Here is a 14,609-nt window from a genome sequence, read left to right on the forward strand (position 1 = left end):
GTGCCAAACCCTATCCTGTTCTGAGCGCCTCAGTGAATCTACCTACTGTTCTTCCCATCTTGCAGGTGAGAAACGGAGACAAAAAAGTTAATGAACTTGTCCAAAGAGCAGAGGTTGGCTTTGTCTTCTGCAGTGGCCCAGAACCTCAACCACAGTAGCTGGTCCTGAGCTCTGCTCCTTTCTCCAGCGATTCAGAATGGTGTCAAGCACATGTCAGGCCTTCAATAAACTGCAGCCACTTAACAAATATTGGGCCTCTACCAGGCACCGAAGCACAAAGCAGAAATCAAAATACTTAAAAATCCCTGCCTCCGCGGAGTTGACACTGAGCGTTAATTCTCAGACCCGCATCTACATATTTAGACTTTATATATACAAATACATAAAAATTACATCTAATCCCACCGACGCTGGAGGTTGGGCCCCGTAAGCCCATTTTGCAGAAGAGGAAACTGAAGCTCCCGGCGAGGCGGCGATTTGCCTGCAACCGAGCGGCTAGGCGGAGGCGGGCGCTTCCCAGGCAAATCCTATGAATCAATCAGACCGACCGATCCAATCAACCCGAGCACTTATGAGGCCTCGGGCCGGCAGCCGCGCTTCACTCCGAGCAGCGGGGGCGAGCGGAGGGCGCGGGGATTTGGCGCCCATTTTTTGTCGGCGGGTGGTTCTCGCCTGTGATTGGGCCCCGGCGCGGCGCGCCCGGTGCGCCCGGCGGCGGCGGCTCCGCCGACCTCGGCAGAAGCCCGGCGGCGCGGTCCCCGGCCGCCTCCCAGGGGATGGGCCACCGGGAGCCCCCGCCGGCCCCGGCGCCCGCGGGCGGTTATATAAAGCGGTTATGTAAGGGGCTCGGCTGGCGCGAGCACGTGGAGAGCCGCGGGGGCCCGGACGCCGGGCTCGCCCCCGCCGCTCGCAGGGCCCGCGACACCCACTCCCGCGCCGCCCGGGGCCCGAGGCAGCCCTGGCCCGGGGCGGGCCAGCCCCAGCCGGGGGCCTCCCGGGGGAGCGGGCCGCCCGGAAGTGGAGGGGCGCCGGCCAGGTAAGGGCGCGGACCGCGGGAGGAGGCCGCCGCAGGGGCGACCCCCGCCGGCTCGGGCGCTCGGGGAGGGCGGGCGGGCCCTGGCGTGGGCGCGCCCGGGAGGCCGAACTTCTGGGCCCGCCCGCTCCACCCGCCGCCCTCCGGGACTTGGGCCGGCCCGCGGGGCCCGGCGCACACTTAATTCAATGGACTGTTTACACCCGGGCGGGCGCACGGCGCCCTGCGGGAGGGGGGTCGCGGGGAGAGCAGAGCCGGGGAAAAGGACTCCCACCGTCCGAGTTGCCACTTAGGGCGGGTTTCACAAATTCGGACGGCTGCTGGCCCTTAGCTCTCTGTTCCTGGACGGTAAGTTGGCGGCGAAAGCAAGAAGATTTTGCTTTTCTTTCCGGCCCCCCCTCTGAACCCCTGCCCGGTGGTCTCGCCCTTCCCGCTTTCCCCTCCCCCGTTCAGTCAGCAGCAGTGGCTTCCGTCTTAAAGGGGCCGCGGCGGCCGGTGGAGGAGGAGGTGGGGCGCCCTGCGGCCTGCGCTCCTTCCTCCCCGCCTCGGCCTGGTCGTTTAACCGACTCTTTGGCTCGCAGGTCACCATCCAGGGTCCCGCTCCTCCGCGTCCCAGGGCCGGACGGAGGGATGAGGCAGGGGGAGCCCGGGCGGCGCCGTTGCTGCTCCCCCCGCCGCCCGCAGCCATGGAAACGGGGAAGGAGGACGGCGCCCGCCGAGGTACACAAAGCCCCGAGCGGAAAAGGCGAAGCCCAGTGCCGCGGGCGCCCAGCGCGAAGCTGAGGCCGGCGGCGGCGGCCCAGGCCATGGATCCGGTGACGGCCGAGGCCCCGGGCGAGGCCTACCTAGCGCGGCGGCGGCCGGAGGGCGGCGGCGGCTCGTCCCGGCCGCGCTACAGCCTCTTGGCGGAGATCGGGCGCGGCAGCTACGGCGTGGTTTACGAGGCAGTGGCCGGGCGCAGCGGGGCCCGGGTGGCGGTCAAGAAGATCCGATGCGACGCCCCCGAGAACGTGGAGCTGGCGCTGGCCGAATTTTGGGCCCTGACCAGCCTCAAGCGGCGCCACCAGAACGTCGTGCAGTTTGAGGAGTGCGTCCTGCAGCGCAACGGGCTGGCCCAGCGCATGAGCCACGGCAACAAGAGCTCGCAGCTCTACCTGCGCCTGGTGGAGACCTCGCTCAAAGGTAGGAAGGCCTTAGGCCGCCCGGCCCCCAGGGCCTGGACCCGCTGCTTAGACCGCTCGGCCCGCACTGAGCCCCGGGCCCCTAGGCCTTGGTCCTGGTCCTGTCACCCCGAACTCAGACACACCCTCCTTTCCTGGACCCAGGCTGGTGGCCCTTCTCTCATCTTTGGCTCCAGGATGGGCCCCGGGCACAAACGTTAGCTGATATTTTCATAACAAACGTTCTTTAAGTGCCCACCATTATCTTCGTAAGTGCTCAATGAATGTGAGCCATTATTATTAAAAGATCTAGCATTTTAAAGATCCGTTGGGGGAGTGGATGGGGTTGGGTTCAGAAGAACTGGTGGAAGAACTGCCAAGACCCCTGTTTCTAGGGCCTCTTTCCTCCCAAAGCAGAAAAGAGCCACCCCCACCTCCTCTCTGTCTAGTTCCAAATATACCAATACCCTCTAGTTCTCCTTCCACCGCCACCTCTTCCTAGTCTTCCTTTTATTCTGGGGCTCCCTCCCCCCCACCTCCCAGCCCTTCATCCCAGGCAGTCAAGCAAACTGGCAGTTTTCTAGCCAAGTCCTCTGGGGTCTGCATAATAATAACCCCACAGGTGGGCCTAGAAGCTGTCACTTAACATCTGACATCTTTTCCCCTTCAGTTTACATTCTGAACTTTTTTTCTTAACCCTTTGAGGCTGGTTTTGAAGAGGTTTTTATCTATAGGGAAAAGGGGAAACTATAGTCCTGGGCAGGTTAATCGTAGTTTTGAGGGTTTAGCCAGAGTTAGGGAGTGCTCAGTACTCACGTGTCTTGTTCAGATGATAAGTAGCCAAAGGATCTGTTCAGTGAGGTGAGGACCTATGGGCTAGAAATGTGTGTTGAAACTCCCTCAGGGAGAGGTCACCAGTCTGAATAGCTGTGGTCTGAACACTGCACTAGATTAGATGTCTTCTAGAGAAGTGACTTGAAGTAATAACTTTAAAAGTAAATTCTCTTCTTTCTGTAAATGGAGACACTAAGGATTAGAGGCAAGCAAATATAACTTGATCAAAGTTCATCAGGTCATAAGGAAAGTCAGGTGGTACTTTGATTTTTTTTTTTTCCTTCATTTTTACAGTTAAGTGATGTGAACCCAGACCTATCTTGATTTTAGGTCTAAATCCTTTCAAATGGATAATGGTGCCTTTGAGCCTGAACTTGAACTCAAACAGACCTTGAACAATGTTTGGGTTCTGGGTGGAGTTGAGTAGGACTTTTTTCTTTGCCTGGTGCTTCAAGAACCTATAAGCCCATGTAAAGAGACCGCCCTGTCCTGTTTCAAGTCAGTTGTTTGACAGTAGATTGAGAGGCCTGATCAATATCACCTGTTTCAAGTCAGTTGTTTGACAGTAGATTGAGAGGCCTGATCAGTATCACCTGAGGTCCTTTTTCAAAATAGAATTCCACTTTTTATGCCCATCTCTTCCCCATCCATCCTGAACAGCCTGCTTTCTCTGCAGGGTGAGTATATTTCTTTTGAAAAAGTTCCAAGAGACCCTTTTCACTTACCTGTATTCTATGAAGTCTGCTTCCATTCTCAGGCTCACTGTGGGGGAGAATGGCCTGGACTCCATAGTACAAGCCTGCCTAGGGATATGGGAGTTTGCGTCTACCCTCATTTCATTAAGGCCAGTCTTAAAAAAAACTTCAACCTGGGTTTGAAGTCTTTGCTTACTCTCCCTACATAGAAATACTGTTCAAACTTTGCTCACCTGTAGAATTTGTCAAACTGCACAGATTACAGTGGCAGCGTAGAGTAGTAGTCAGCACCATAGGCTTTGGAGTTAGACTCACTTTGTCATGGCTGGTCTGAGCTGACTGCAGGAGACCTGGGACAGTTGTTTAAAACCCAGGGGGAACAGTCCCTTTATTCATAAGATAGCACCTCTGTCAATAGGGTTGCAGCGCACAGCCTGGGAATGTCAACAAGTACTCCAGATTAAGGAGGAATTCACCCCTTAATAAGTTCAGGCTACATTTTGAATCCTCTTTCCTCCGTCATTTCTCAGGATTTACAACATTCTTGATCAGGTTTCGCAAACTTATTTGACCATGGAGCACATCTATTTCCTTTGTTGTCATCAGCACTTAGCTGACAGAAACACTAGTATTTTCTTCCCTTTTGTGCAACCTAAAGAAATGAAGTATTTTGCTTTAGGCCATGTATGCTCTCTTTCATCTAAGAGTCTTCCAAATATTTGAATCTCTGCTATGGGTCAGGGTAATGCTCTGGGCTGGGAGGCAGCAGTAAGGAGTAACATTGCTTGTGCTTTTGACCCTGACTTACCGATGTAAGTGTCAAGTCTTCTCTGGAAAACTTCACCTGGAGTAATTTGGGTGTTTGTTCTCCACTGTTAATCTTCTAAAATTTAGTAGCAGTCTTAATCTGCCCTAAAGTACTGGGTTTACACATACTGATATCATTCAGAAATGTTGGAGCTGGAAGGAATCTTAAGAGCTAATCTGCTTCAGCTCTGTCTTGAAGCAAAAAGTCCTTTGTAGTCACCTTTTGCCCAGTCTCCTGCAACTTAGAATCATTTTGAAATAGACCAGAAAGTGTTAATCAGTCTTGAAGTCTCTACTGACTCAAACCCACATAATTTTGCTGCGTCCCTATAGTGGTACTTGACGAAAAAAACAAAACACACTTTGCCCCCAAGGAACCTATATTTGAAAAGTTTGAGGACCAGTAGAAGAATTTAATACTAATCTAGGTCACAGGAGGAAAAGGCTTTGTTGGCTCATTAACAAGGACTTTGTAGTGTTACATGCGGTTAAGAGGAATGAGAATCAAATCAGCCCGAAGTTAGCAAAAGAGGTGGGCTTGAAAGTACCATGTTGTTGGACCACATGGGTTCGTAGAGAAGAGAAAATGGAGTTTATTTCACAATTTGGCCAAATAGAGAATTGTTTCCCCTTTGGTATCTCTGGTGAGTACTCAAAAGAAGGCAATTCTGTAGTATTAAGAAAATATTTGATGTTGAATTCACCAATATAAAAAAAGGGGGGGGGATCATCTTAATGTAGTTGGTGTTACCCAACTTTGAAAGATTTCTACATTCTTTCTCTCTGAACTTCAACTGGGCAAGCTCTACCCAGAAGCTTTATGTAGTGAACAGAAGTAAAAAGGGACAAACTTGCCCCCACTGAATTAGTGGTAGCGTTTCAACCAGCCTTCCCTGCTTTTAAAGCCAGATTAAACATCCTGTAAATCTTTTGGTTGATGGGTTGGTGTCTTTGTTTAACTTTTAAGTACTTTACATAAAAAGAGGAGTTTCCACAACAGCTTGCTTTTATCCCCTTGTTTCCATCGCTAAAGGGCTCTGTCCTGAATGCACTGGAAAGTAAATTGAAGATTCCTTCCTCTTAGAAGACTGCAGGTAGTCCCAAGGTCATTGTCAAGCTCAGAATCTGTGCATTCTCTAATACACCCTGTTGACAAATAGCAACAAGTGAGGACAAAAAGCAATATCTAGGACAAATCCTGAAAGCTCATGATAATCATTTTAGATGGTTGGAGAAGCTGGGAACCTAGTTACCCCAACTTGATAAGACACTAATTATTTTCTGCACTCAAAATACCTTAGGTGACTTGACCTGGGTGAGAATACTGGGCTTTGGGGTACTTAAGTAGTCTTATCTATGCTCAGATGCCTCGTGGTAATGGGGAGCCTGGCACTGCATTGGAAGGGATACCCAAAGTTTCCTCCCTCAGGCAAGCAAGGGACACATGCCCGAGTGACCGTGTGCAAAGTCATGAGTGGTGGTATCTCAGAAAACAACAAAGGAGTCTTCTGGGAGTACAGAATGGGGAAGCAGGGCTAGAGCAGGGAGATCAGGGTCATAGCAGTGGATCAGTTGTGGGCCTGCAAGTCTCTTGTCCCCGCCCCCCCCCCCCAATAGAATGCCTGTGGGAACTTAGGGGTTCACAACTTTGCTGCGTGGGCCCCTAAAGAGCTGATGGTGATCTTTGGTTACTCTGACATAGATAAAAGCCTGCATAAAAATAAAATCTCTGGAAATTTACAATACAATAGAATACTGGTATTGACTTCAAATCAGAACCTCTTAGTCTCAATTTCACTGTTAAAAGCTAAGCTTTACTGATTTTGACCTGCTAGATGCAGTAATGACTTTTGACTCACTAGATCCTCACAACCACCTTTTGAACTTGCTACCACAGGTAGCCCTATCGGTAAGGCAGCTGAGGCTCTGGCTCTGCATTTGTTGCCTGACTTGTAAAACAGCTAAGCAAATCACTGAGCCAGGATCCAAGCCTAGGCAGTCTAGCGTGAGTCTGCTTTGTTACCTGTTGCTGTGTTGCTGAGACAAGTAGCTTAAGTTCTGTGTTCTTCTGCTTGTCTTGGTTCTCAAATGGGCATAATCAGATTTAACTGAAACTAATGGATATATTTTTATTGTTTAATCAGTACTTGTGGCACTGCTGATTTCTCCTGCCTTTCCTGTGTTTTGGATGCTAAAGGCCCTCTGCCTCCTTTCTGATCTACCCTTAAATATCTTAAGACAGCCATTCAGACTTCTCTCTTGCTCCAGCCAACCGGCTGCCTTCTTGAGGTGTGCACAGGGAATTTTAGATCCCAACCCCAGGAGAGAGAAGAATAATTCTTAATCGAGAGCTTTGGGCTTGCATTGGCTTTTTATAGTGTAAACTCTAAAGGAGGGTTTAGCTTTCTAACAGAGTATCAGCGTATTTTCAACTTTGATTTGGCCTTTGTTGGTATTCTTAGGGCCAGGAACCTGCCTTGGTCTAGATACAAATTCTATATCCTTACCTGTATGTCTAATCTACATATTCTGTATGTCCTATGCTAGAACTTTCCCTGTTCCTACTCTCTCCAGCTCACAGTTCTCATCTTGATTCATTTCACCCAATGATTTGAGTACCTACTATGTGCAGAGTGCACTGTGGGGAACCAAGTGACTTGATTTCATTCCATTGTGGGTACCCAATCTAAGCAAGGTGGACACAGCACAGAGGTACTCCTCACTGCAGTCTTTGAGAGGCACTCTAGAGGGAATAGCTGTCTGGAATGTGGACTGACTTTAGAGGCAGGAAGGATGAGTTTTAAAAGGTAAATCAGAAACTGTCTGGCCAGTGGTAACCAGGCCTGTGGTAGGCTAGTTGCATGTGAAGAGAGAAAGAGCCAGGACTGCTGGGGGTCAGCCTCTCTCTGCCTGTCTGGTGGAGTCTGCATGCTAGCAAGACCCTGGTAATGTTTGTGGAGTAATAGCTCACCTTTCTTATTGTGGTGTTTTCGTGTTTGGTCTCACTTAATCCTCTCCCTAAATTGGTGTTTTTGTAATCCGGTTTTACACACAAAATCAGGATCCATAAGGTTGAGTAACTTGTCCTTACCACAACAAGTGAAGGGTCAGGGTTTAGATTTACATCCAGATGCTCTTTCCATTTTCCATGTTCTTGACATGCTGCCCCATGGCCATACTGGATGACTGCCAGTGGTGTCCAGACAGTAAAATAATTAATCCCCAGTAGTTGCTTTGTGTCCAGGCGCTTTGCAAGATATATGCACAATTAAGCCCTTAACATCTCATTGAGGTAGGTGTCTCTTGGCAATTTATGAAAAAATGAAACATGCTGGGTCTTAAGTCGTTCAGGGTCACATAGCCCTGGAAGTGGGATTGTGTCCCCCCACCCCCCAGCTGACGGGCTCCAAAACCCTTGTCCTTTGTGCTGGGCCTCCCGGTTCATAATTAGTCTCCTGGCTTCTGTAAGACACCGTATCTTGCCCTGGCTGTCACCCTAAGGCGTCAGTTCTCTAGTGCGCAGTGACTTTTATCTAATCTTATGAAGGACTTTGAATGCACTCTATAGTGTTGACAATGGACCCAGCCTTGTTACAGTGACAGAGGACAGCCCGAGGCCCCTGAGTTGGGGACCCGGGCTGGGTTCATGTCCAGCTTTCCTCAGACATGCTGGATGACTTTGGCTTCTCAGGACTGGTCTTCAGCTGAGCCACTTCTAAAAAAATAAGTAATGTATAGTTCTTAACTAATCAAACTAGGGGTGATTATAATCAAAGGAGTTCAAACTTTGTTTTTCTAGTTTCCTTTCTAATATTTTCCTAAACATAACTTTATAATTTTAGATACTGTTTTTTCAATTCATTCAATTTGCTTATGGCATGTTATATGACCTTCTCTTTTGACTCTTTAAGTACATTTTGTTGAAGTAATAACATGGTCTTTTAAAGCATCCAGCCAACTGGCAATGCCATAATTAACATCAACTGTTTTTTAAAAACAAACCATTCTTCAGTTTCCGGTTCTTCACTTTTACTATGCTGTGTGGAATACCAGCTCTGGGCGGTTTGGGTGCATGGCGTGCCTTCTTTTGCTCTTAAGTAGTAGGTTTTTGTTTTGCTTTTGGCTTGTTGGTACTCTTAGAATAAATTCCTAGAGTGGAGTTTTTATGTCAGATGGCTTGAGCGTTTTTAAGACTTGTGATCGTCATTACTGAATTGTTTTCTCGGTGCATTTATGTTAATCATAATGAATTCTCTACTGAAAAATGAACCAACCAAAATGTTGTATGCTTGGCCTCATCACTAGGGTTTTGAGCATTAAATTCTGGCGGCGTGCACGAGAGTGTACTTGTGTCAGTGTGGAAGTGCAACATCTAGGTGTTAAATTCTGCTGCTGGCATTAAAAGGCAATGTAGACCATCACAGTAAGGAATCCATGCCATGCAGACACTGGAGCCTGCCCTTCACTAGCTGTGAGACCATGAATAAGTTATTTATCTTCTGAACCTCAATTTCCTCACCTGTGAAAGGGGATGTAATTAATCATTTATGTAGATGGAGCTTAGAGTAAGAGAGGGCTGGCTAGCGTACTCTGGATTCTTCCGTTTAGCCATCACATGTGACTTGAGAAGTTACTGAATTGATTCTAAACATCCAAGACCTTTCTCATCCCCTCTCACCTCCTTTCCCAGCCCTCACTCTGGGTTTCAGAACCTTCTGAGGAGTCTCTTAGCCTCATGTCTTCCTGAGTCTGTCTCCCATCTTTAGTTATCTCTAACTCTGGAGGACACTTGGGAATCAGCTAATATAATCCTGGGTATTCTGCATCCCTTTCTAGAAGGTGATTGAAGTTTTTGAATAGTCACATTTGTTGGTTGAGCTACTTCAGTACTGCTTACTCTCATGAGTAATAAGGAGATGTGAAGCACCTTTTTCCACCCCTTCATTTTTCTGTGTCTAAATTGTGGCATAGGATATGTTTTTGAAATCATTTATTTCGTGGCCTCCTGCTATTGGACTTAAGGGGAAAGTAATAAAACTATCCTGAAAGTGGGGCTGACTCTCTTGAATAAAAGCTGTGGTTTTTTTGCCCACTGTGACCTGAGACATTGTCTGGTGAGGGCTGACTGGAGACTCAGCCCATTCAGCAAGCCCTGGCAGTGGTCTTGAACAAGTTACTTAAGGTCCTCAGCCTTAGCTTCCGCACCTGTAACTGTCCAGTGGGGCGAGACAGCTCACGTAATGAGCCTTTAAAATTGTCCCGGGGGGCCTCCCTGGTGGCGCAGTGGTTGAGCACTGGGCTGCCGGGCTTCCTGCAGCCTCTGCAGCGCTGGTTCAATCCCCAGCGGGCAGTCGCCCGCGAGGGTCCCACATAGCGCACATACCTCTCCTGCTGCGTCTGCTGCTCCCCTCAGCTTTGCACTTCGTCAGTCTGCCTGTTCTGTTACCCCGCTCTGGCTCTGGTGAATTCTCTCACCCTCCTGTGCTTATGACTGTACCCAATGCTTGTATAAATAAATAAATAAATCTTTTTTTAAAAAAATAAAATTGACCCGGTTGGGGGGGGGGAATAAAATTGTCCCTGGGACCCAGTGAGCTTTCAAGGTTCATTTACCTCAAATATCACCTCTAAATAACATTCTCTTCTCCCCTAAAATTTTAACTCTATTAATCTTATAAATTAATAGATTATATCAAATAAGGTAATTATAAAATCTTACAAATTTCCTGTTAGTTCAAAAAACTGTATTTTATGGGGGGGATTCTACGAGTTCTGCACATGTCTCTGCCAGCTGTCCCTTCTGCAACTGGGGAGGGAGTAGCCCCAGACTGGTGTGGGGCTGAACTAACTCCTGAACCCAGACCTGAGGGCATCAGCGGCCAGGACGGGAGGGTCTGGCATGAAGCCCCATTGATCTCCTAACCTACTTCAGCCCAACTCTGACTGGTGGGCAGCTGTGTTTTGGGTCTCCAGGAAATCAGGTTATTCAGAACAGGTGTTGGTAACCCCTGCAGATTTGACAGTTTTCCTTCCTCTTTGCACAGTCACCTTGAGGAGTTAGAAGATTAGGACCTTGACTGGTCAGGAGAGGAAAGTAACCTAGGAAATGAGGCAGGTGTCAGGTAGGTTGCTCTTCAGCCTGGGCCTTAAGGTGCACATTCAGTTACACTTGTAGAGATTTGATCTTTTTATGCAGTGAGATCACCTCAAAGAGTAAGTCTGGTCTGGCTAGAACATGGGTTTTAGCTCTTACTCTTACATCTGAGAAATGTGATGGGATCTCCCACTTACATTTTCTGATTTGTTTCTGTGGCCTGCAACACTGGGGTTATTAGAAATCAGTGACTTCCCAGTATTCGGCTCTTGTCTGGTGGAAATGTTAGTGATGTGATTCCTCCAAGGTATCTTCCACTCTGCAAAACGTATTTGCCACCTGTGACTTAACTCACAATGTGTAAATGTCTCTCTCATTGGGGGATGAGAAGACTGAGAGTTCAGAGACTTGGCTGAGGATCTAGTCATCTTTCCAACACACTTAAGTCCAGAAACCACCCAGCAAACCCATGGCAGAGTTGGCATCTTTACCCAGACTCTGTGCCTTCTGGCCTGTGCTCGTCCTGATTACTTCACCCTGCCTGGCTTCTCAATAGACGTATCTTGCGCCACATCCCTTCCCCATCTTGCTGCGAGGTAGCCAAGAGGCCCTGGTGGGCAGTCTTTCTGAGGTGAGGGACTGGGATTCTAACGTGCCTCTCCAGGTTTTTAGTGGGTAGCTGGGGTTTCCTGCATGAAAGCACATGCTGCAGTTCTCTTGAAGTAGGCCCAAGACCCTCATCCGCGCAAAGAAGTGCTTTTTGTCTCAGGATACATAGCTGTGTTCCCCAGTTTCCATTCTGTCATGCTAACTGATGTGGTGTCTGCTAAGAAAGTTGTTTCCTGTCCAGAATTTTCCTCTCAATAAACAGCCCCCTACGGTAGCATCTCCTGAGCTGAGCTCATCCCCAGTGCATGCCCCTCCCTCCCAGGTCTCATCAGCCCAACCCACTCACTAATTCAGGGCATTTTTTTTACCCTTTTTTTCTGTCCCTGGATTCTCATAACCTGGACTTACATTGTAGTGTGTTTTGCAGGCTTGTTTTCTTTTTACTTCAGTTGCTGTAGTTACCAACTTTGTATATAAAGTAATCATCGTTCCCCACCCTTTATTTCCCCACTACAAGTTTCACTGTTTTCTGATGTTGCCTTTGCAGAAGGAATTTGATGACTTTTTAATCATTTCCTTTCTGGCTCTATCACCAGCAAAATTTCTTGCTCTCTTTTTTATGGCTCTTTACTCCAGAGTCCAGATTGGTTTGCTCTTAAGATGATGGCTTCATTTTGTGGTCTTTTTAGATAAAGAATCTCAACCCTGTAGAACTGATGACCTAGAAGGAGGAGTATGAGATGGGAAAGAATTGATTTTTAAAAACCCATCTGCCCTAAACTGGTTCTACCTGCATTACTTTGATTGTGAGTAATATAAACAAACAAATTACATAATTACGGGGGAAATGAAGCCTGTCCGATCATGGTAGAAAAAGCTTGCCTTGTCCATCTAGTCATCCTGCCTCAACCTAGAATTCCCATACCGCTGAATTCGGCAGACTGCGTGTCTTGGTAATTTCCAGGCATTTGTGTTAGTGGGGTATCATACTCTCAAGAGAGTAAATGACTGGTAAAAGGAACCCTTTAGTAGAGGCAATAGGACAAGATGCATCCTTTGTTTTTGGTCAACAGGAGACACTGTCCAGGGACTCAGAGGACTTGTCTTTAGGCCACGGCTCGGTCACGAACAATTCATGTTACCACCTAGGGCAGGGTCAGATGCATCAGCTAGGAAGGACTTCTGCCCTCTTAGACTTAGCTTTTGGGGCAATTGTTGTCATCAAAGAACTTCCATGGAAGGGCTCAAAGTCAGTGTGCCATTAATTGCTCTATTGGGATTTGCTGGTAGATGTCAACCATCAGCTTTCCTAGAGTATCTCGGGGTTCAAAAGGAAAGGCTTTTTGGAAAGGCACAGTGTTTATATACCCACTGTGGACTACTGTTCCACCAGACTTACCATTTTAGATTTCTCCTGTTTCATTTTCCATTCCATCTCAACCTAGAATCTCCTCCTTCTCTGCTGATTGCTCCCTGTCCTTTAAGGGTAACCCACTTCTTCCCCTTCTTGCTGCTTCAGATCTGGTGACACCTGCTAACCCTTCCCTGTTATGAAAGCTGGGCCAGATGCAGATGCACGGCTTGTGACAATTGCTGTCATGATACCTGTTGTCTCCCTGAAACAAAGCTTCATGGAGACAGGGCGCATTATGTATCTGACTTGTGCCAGGCCTGTGGTGAGCAAGCAGGAAACACTGCTGACTTGGAGTGTGCCTCTGAAAAAAAAATTTGTAGTGCCTTTCTGGATACACTGACCCAGACTCATCATACCAGTCAGGAAAGAAGGGGGGAAGGGCATTTGCTTGGCGTGGAGCAACCCAGACACTTGACAGCCTTCTCATGCTTTCCCGCATCTCCGGGAGGTGTGCTGGTGTCTTTTGGGATGCAGTATAATGAAACAGCGGCTTTGCCATCGAGTGGATTTGAGTCTCAACTCTAAGTCTCTGAGCCTCAGGTTAACTTTATAAGATGGGACTATGTCCTCCTCCCTCCTAGAGTGGTGGTGAATTCTAAATTGAATGCCATGTGCTATTGAAGCACTCCTGTAAGTGCTTATATGGGACTGTTTACTGGAGAAGCAGCAGCAGTAGAAATCTGGAAAGGTGAGCTAAGTTGCCTCCTGGCTGTCCAACCAGTCAGTGGTCCGTAGTCAGCCAGAGTCACTACCCAGCGCACGGGGCTCCGAACCCAGGTGCTTCACACCAGTCCCTGCAGCCTCTCCCGCCTGGACTCCCCCAGTGTGAGTAGGGACGGGGCTGCATGTGCAGAGTTGGCCCCGTGCCAGCACTGGTCCTCCTGGATTGGAGCAGTTGTCACCACTGTTCCTCTTTAATGTGCTGCCGTCCTTAGTCTGAAGGTGGTGTGAACTGTCCGTCTCACTCAAGCTCTTTCCGGTCTTCCTTTGATTCAGGAGAAAGGATCCTGGGTTATGCTGAGGAGCCTTGCTATCTCTGGTTTGTCATGGAGTTCTGTGAAGGTGGAGACCTGAATCAGTACGTCCTGTCCCGGAGGCCAGACCCAGCCACCAACAAAAGCTTCATGCTACAGCTCACGAGCGCCATTGCCTTCCTGCACAAAAACCACATCGTGCACAGGGACCTAAAGCCAGACAACATCCTCATCACAGAGCGGTCTGGCACCCCCATCCTCAAGGTGGCAGACTTTGGACTAAGCAAGGTCTGTGCTGGCTTGGCCCCCCGAGGCAAAGAGGGCAATCAAGACAACAAAAATGTGAATGTGAATAAATACTGGCTGTCCTCAGCCTGCGGCTCAGACTTCTACATGGCCCCTGAAGTCTGGGAGGGACACTACACAGCCAAGGCAGACATCTTTGCCCTGGGCATTATCATCTGGGCAATGATAGAAAGAATCACTTTCATTGACTCTGAGACCAAGAAGGAGCTCCTGGGGACTTATATCAAACAGGGGACCGAGATCGTCCCTGTTGGTGAGGCGCTGCTAGAAAACCCAAAGATGGAGTTGCACATCCCCCAGAAACGCAGGACTTCCATGTCTGAGGGGATCAAGCAGCTCTTGAAAGATATGTTAGCTGCTAACCCACAGGACCGGCCTGATGCCTTTGAACTTGAAACCAGAATGGACCAGGTCACATGTGCTGCTTAAAATTCAGGGCAAAGCATCTTGGGTGTTTTTTAAACTAGGTGAGTGTCCTTTTTGTTCTGCATGCACACTTACTGGACTGGATTCTTCATCTTGGGCCCTGCCTTAGGCCCCATGGATTGGGGAGAAATGAGGGGTGAACTAAGTACTTGTTGTCAAAGACTCCCCACCCCAATCTTGAGAAGGAGATAGGTGGAATTATTTGAGTACAAGTACAAAGTCTAGTGGAAATTGGAAAGTTTTCTGAGTAGGGAGTG

The 14,609-nt window shown here is 48.5% G+C and overlaps 1 protein-coding gene across 1 annotated transcript in view; it reads left to right on the forward strand.

Annotated features, from left to right (window-relative positions):
* Positions 1–776: 776 nt before the first annotated feature.
* Positions 777–14,609, forward strand: part of STK35 (serine/threonine kinase 35) — a 37,368-nt gene continuing 23,535 nt past the window's right edge. Inside the window, 4 exon segments of the mRNA XM_037497910.2 lie at positions 777–993; positions 996–1,036; positions 1,615–2,215; positions 13,643–14,393. Coding sequence (XP_037353807.2) covers positions 777–993; positions 996–1,036; positions 1,615–2,215; positions 13,643–14,355 — 1,572 coding nt within the window. The 3' untranslated portion in view covers positions 14,356–14,393.

The sequence above is a fragment of the Talpa occidentalis genome, unplaced genomic scaffold (assembly GCF_014898055.3).
Source record: "Talpa occidentalis isolate TD23 unplaced genomic scaffold, MPIMG_talOcc4v2.1 talOcc4.10, whole genome shotgun sequence".
NCBI lineage: Eukaryota > Metazoa > Chordata > Mammalia > Eulipotyphla > Talpidae > Talpa > Talpa occidentalis.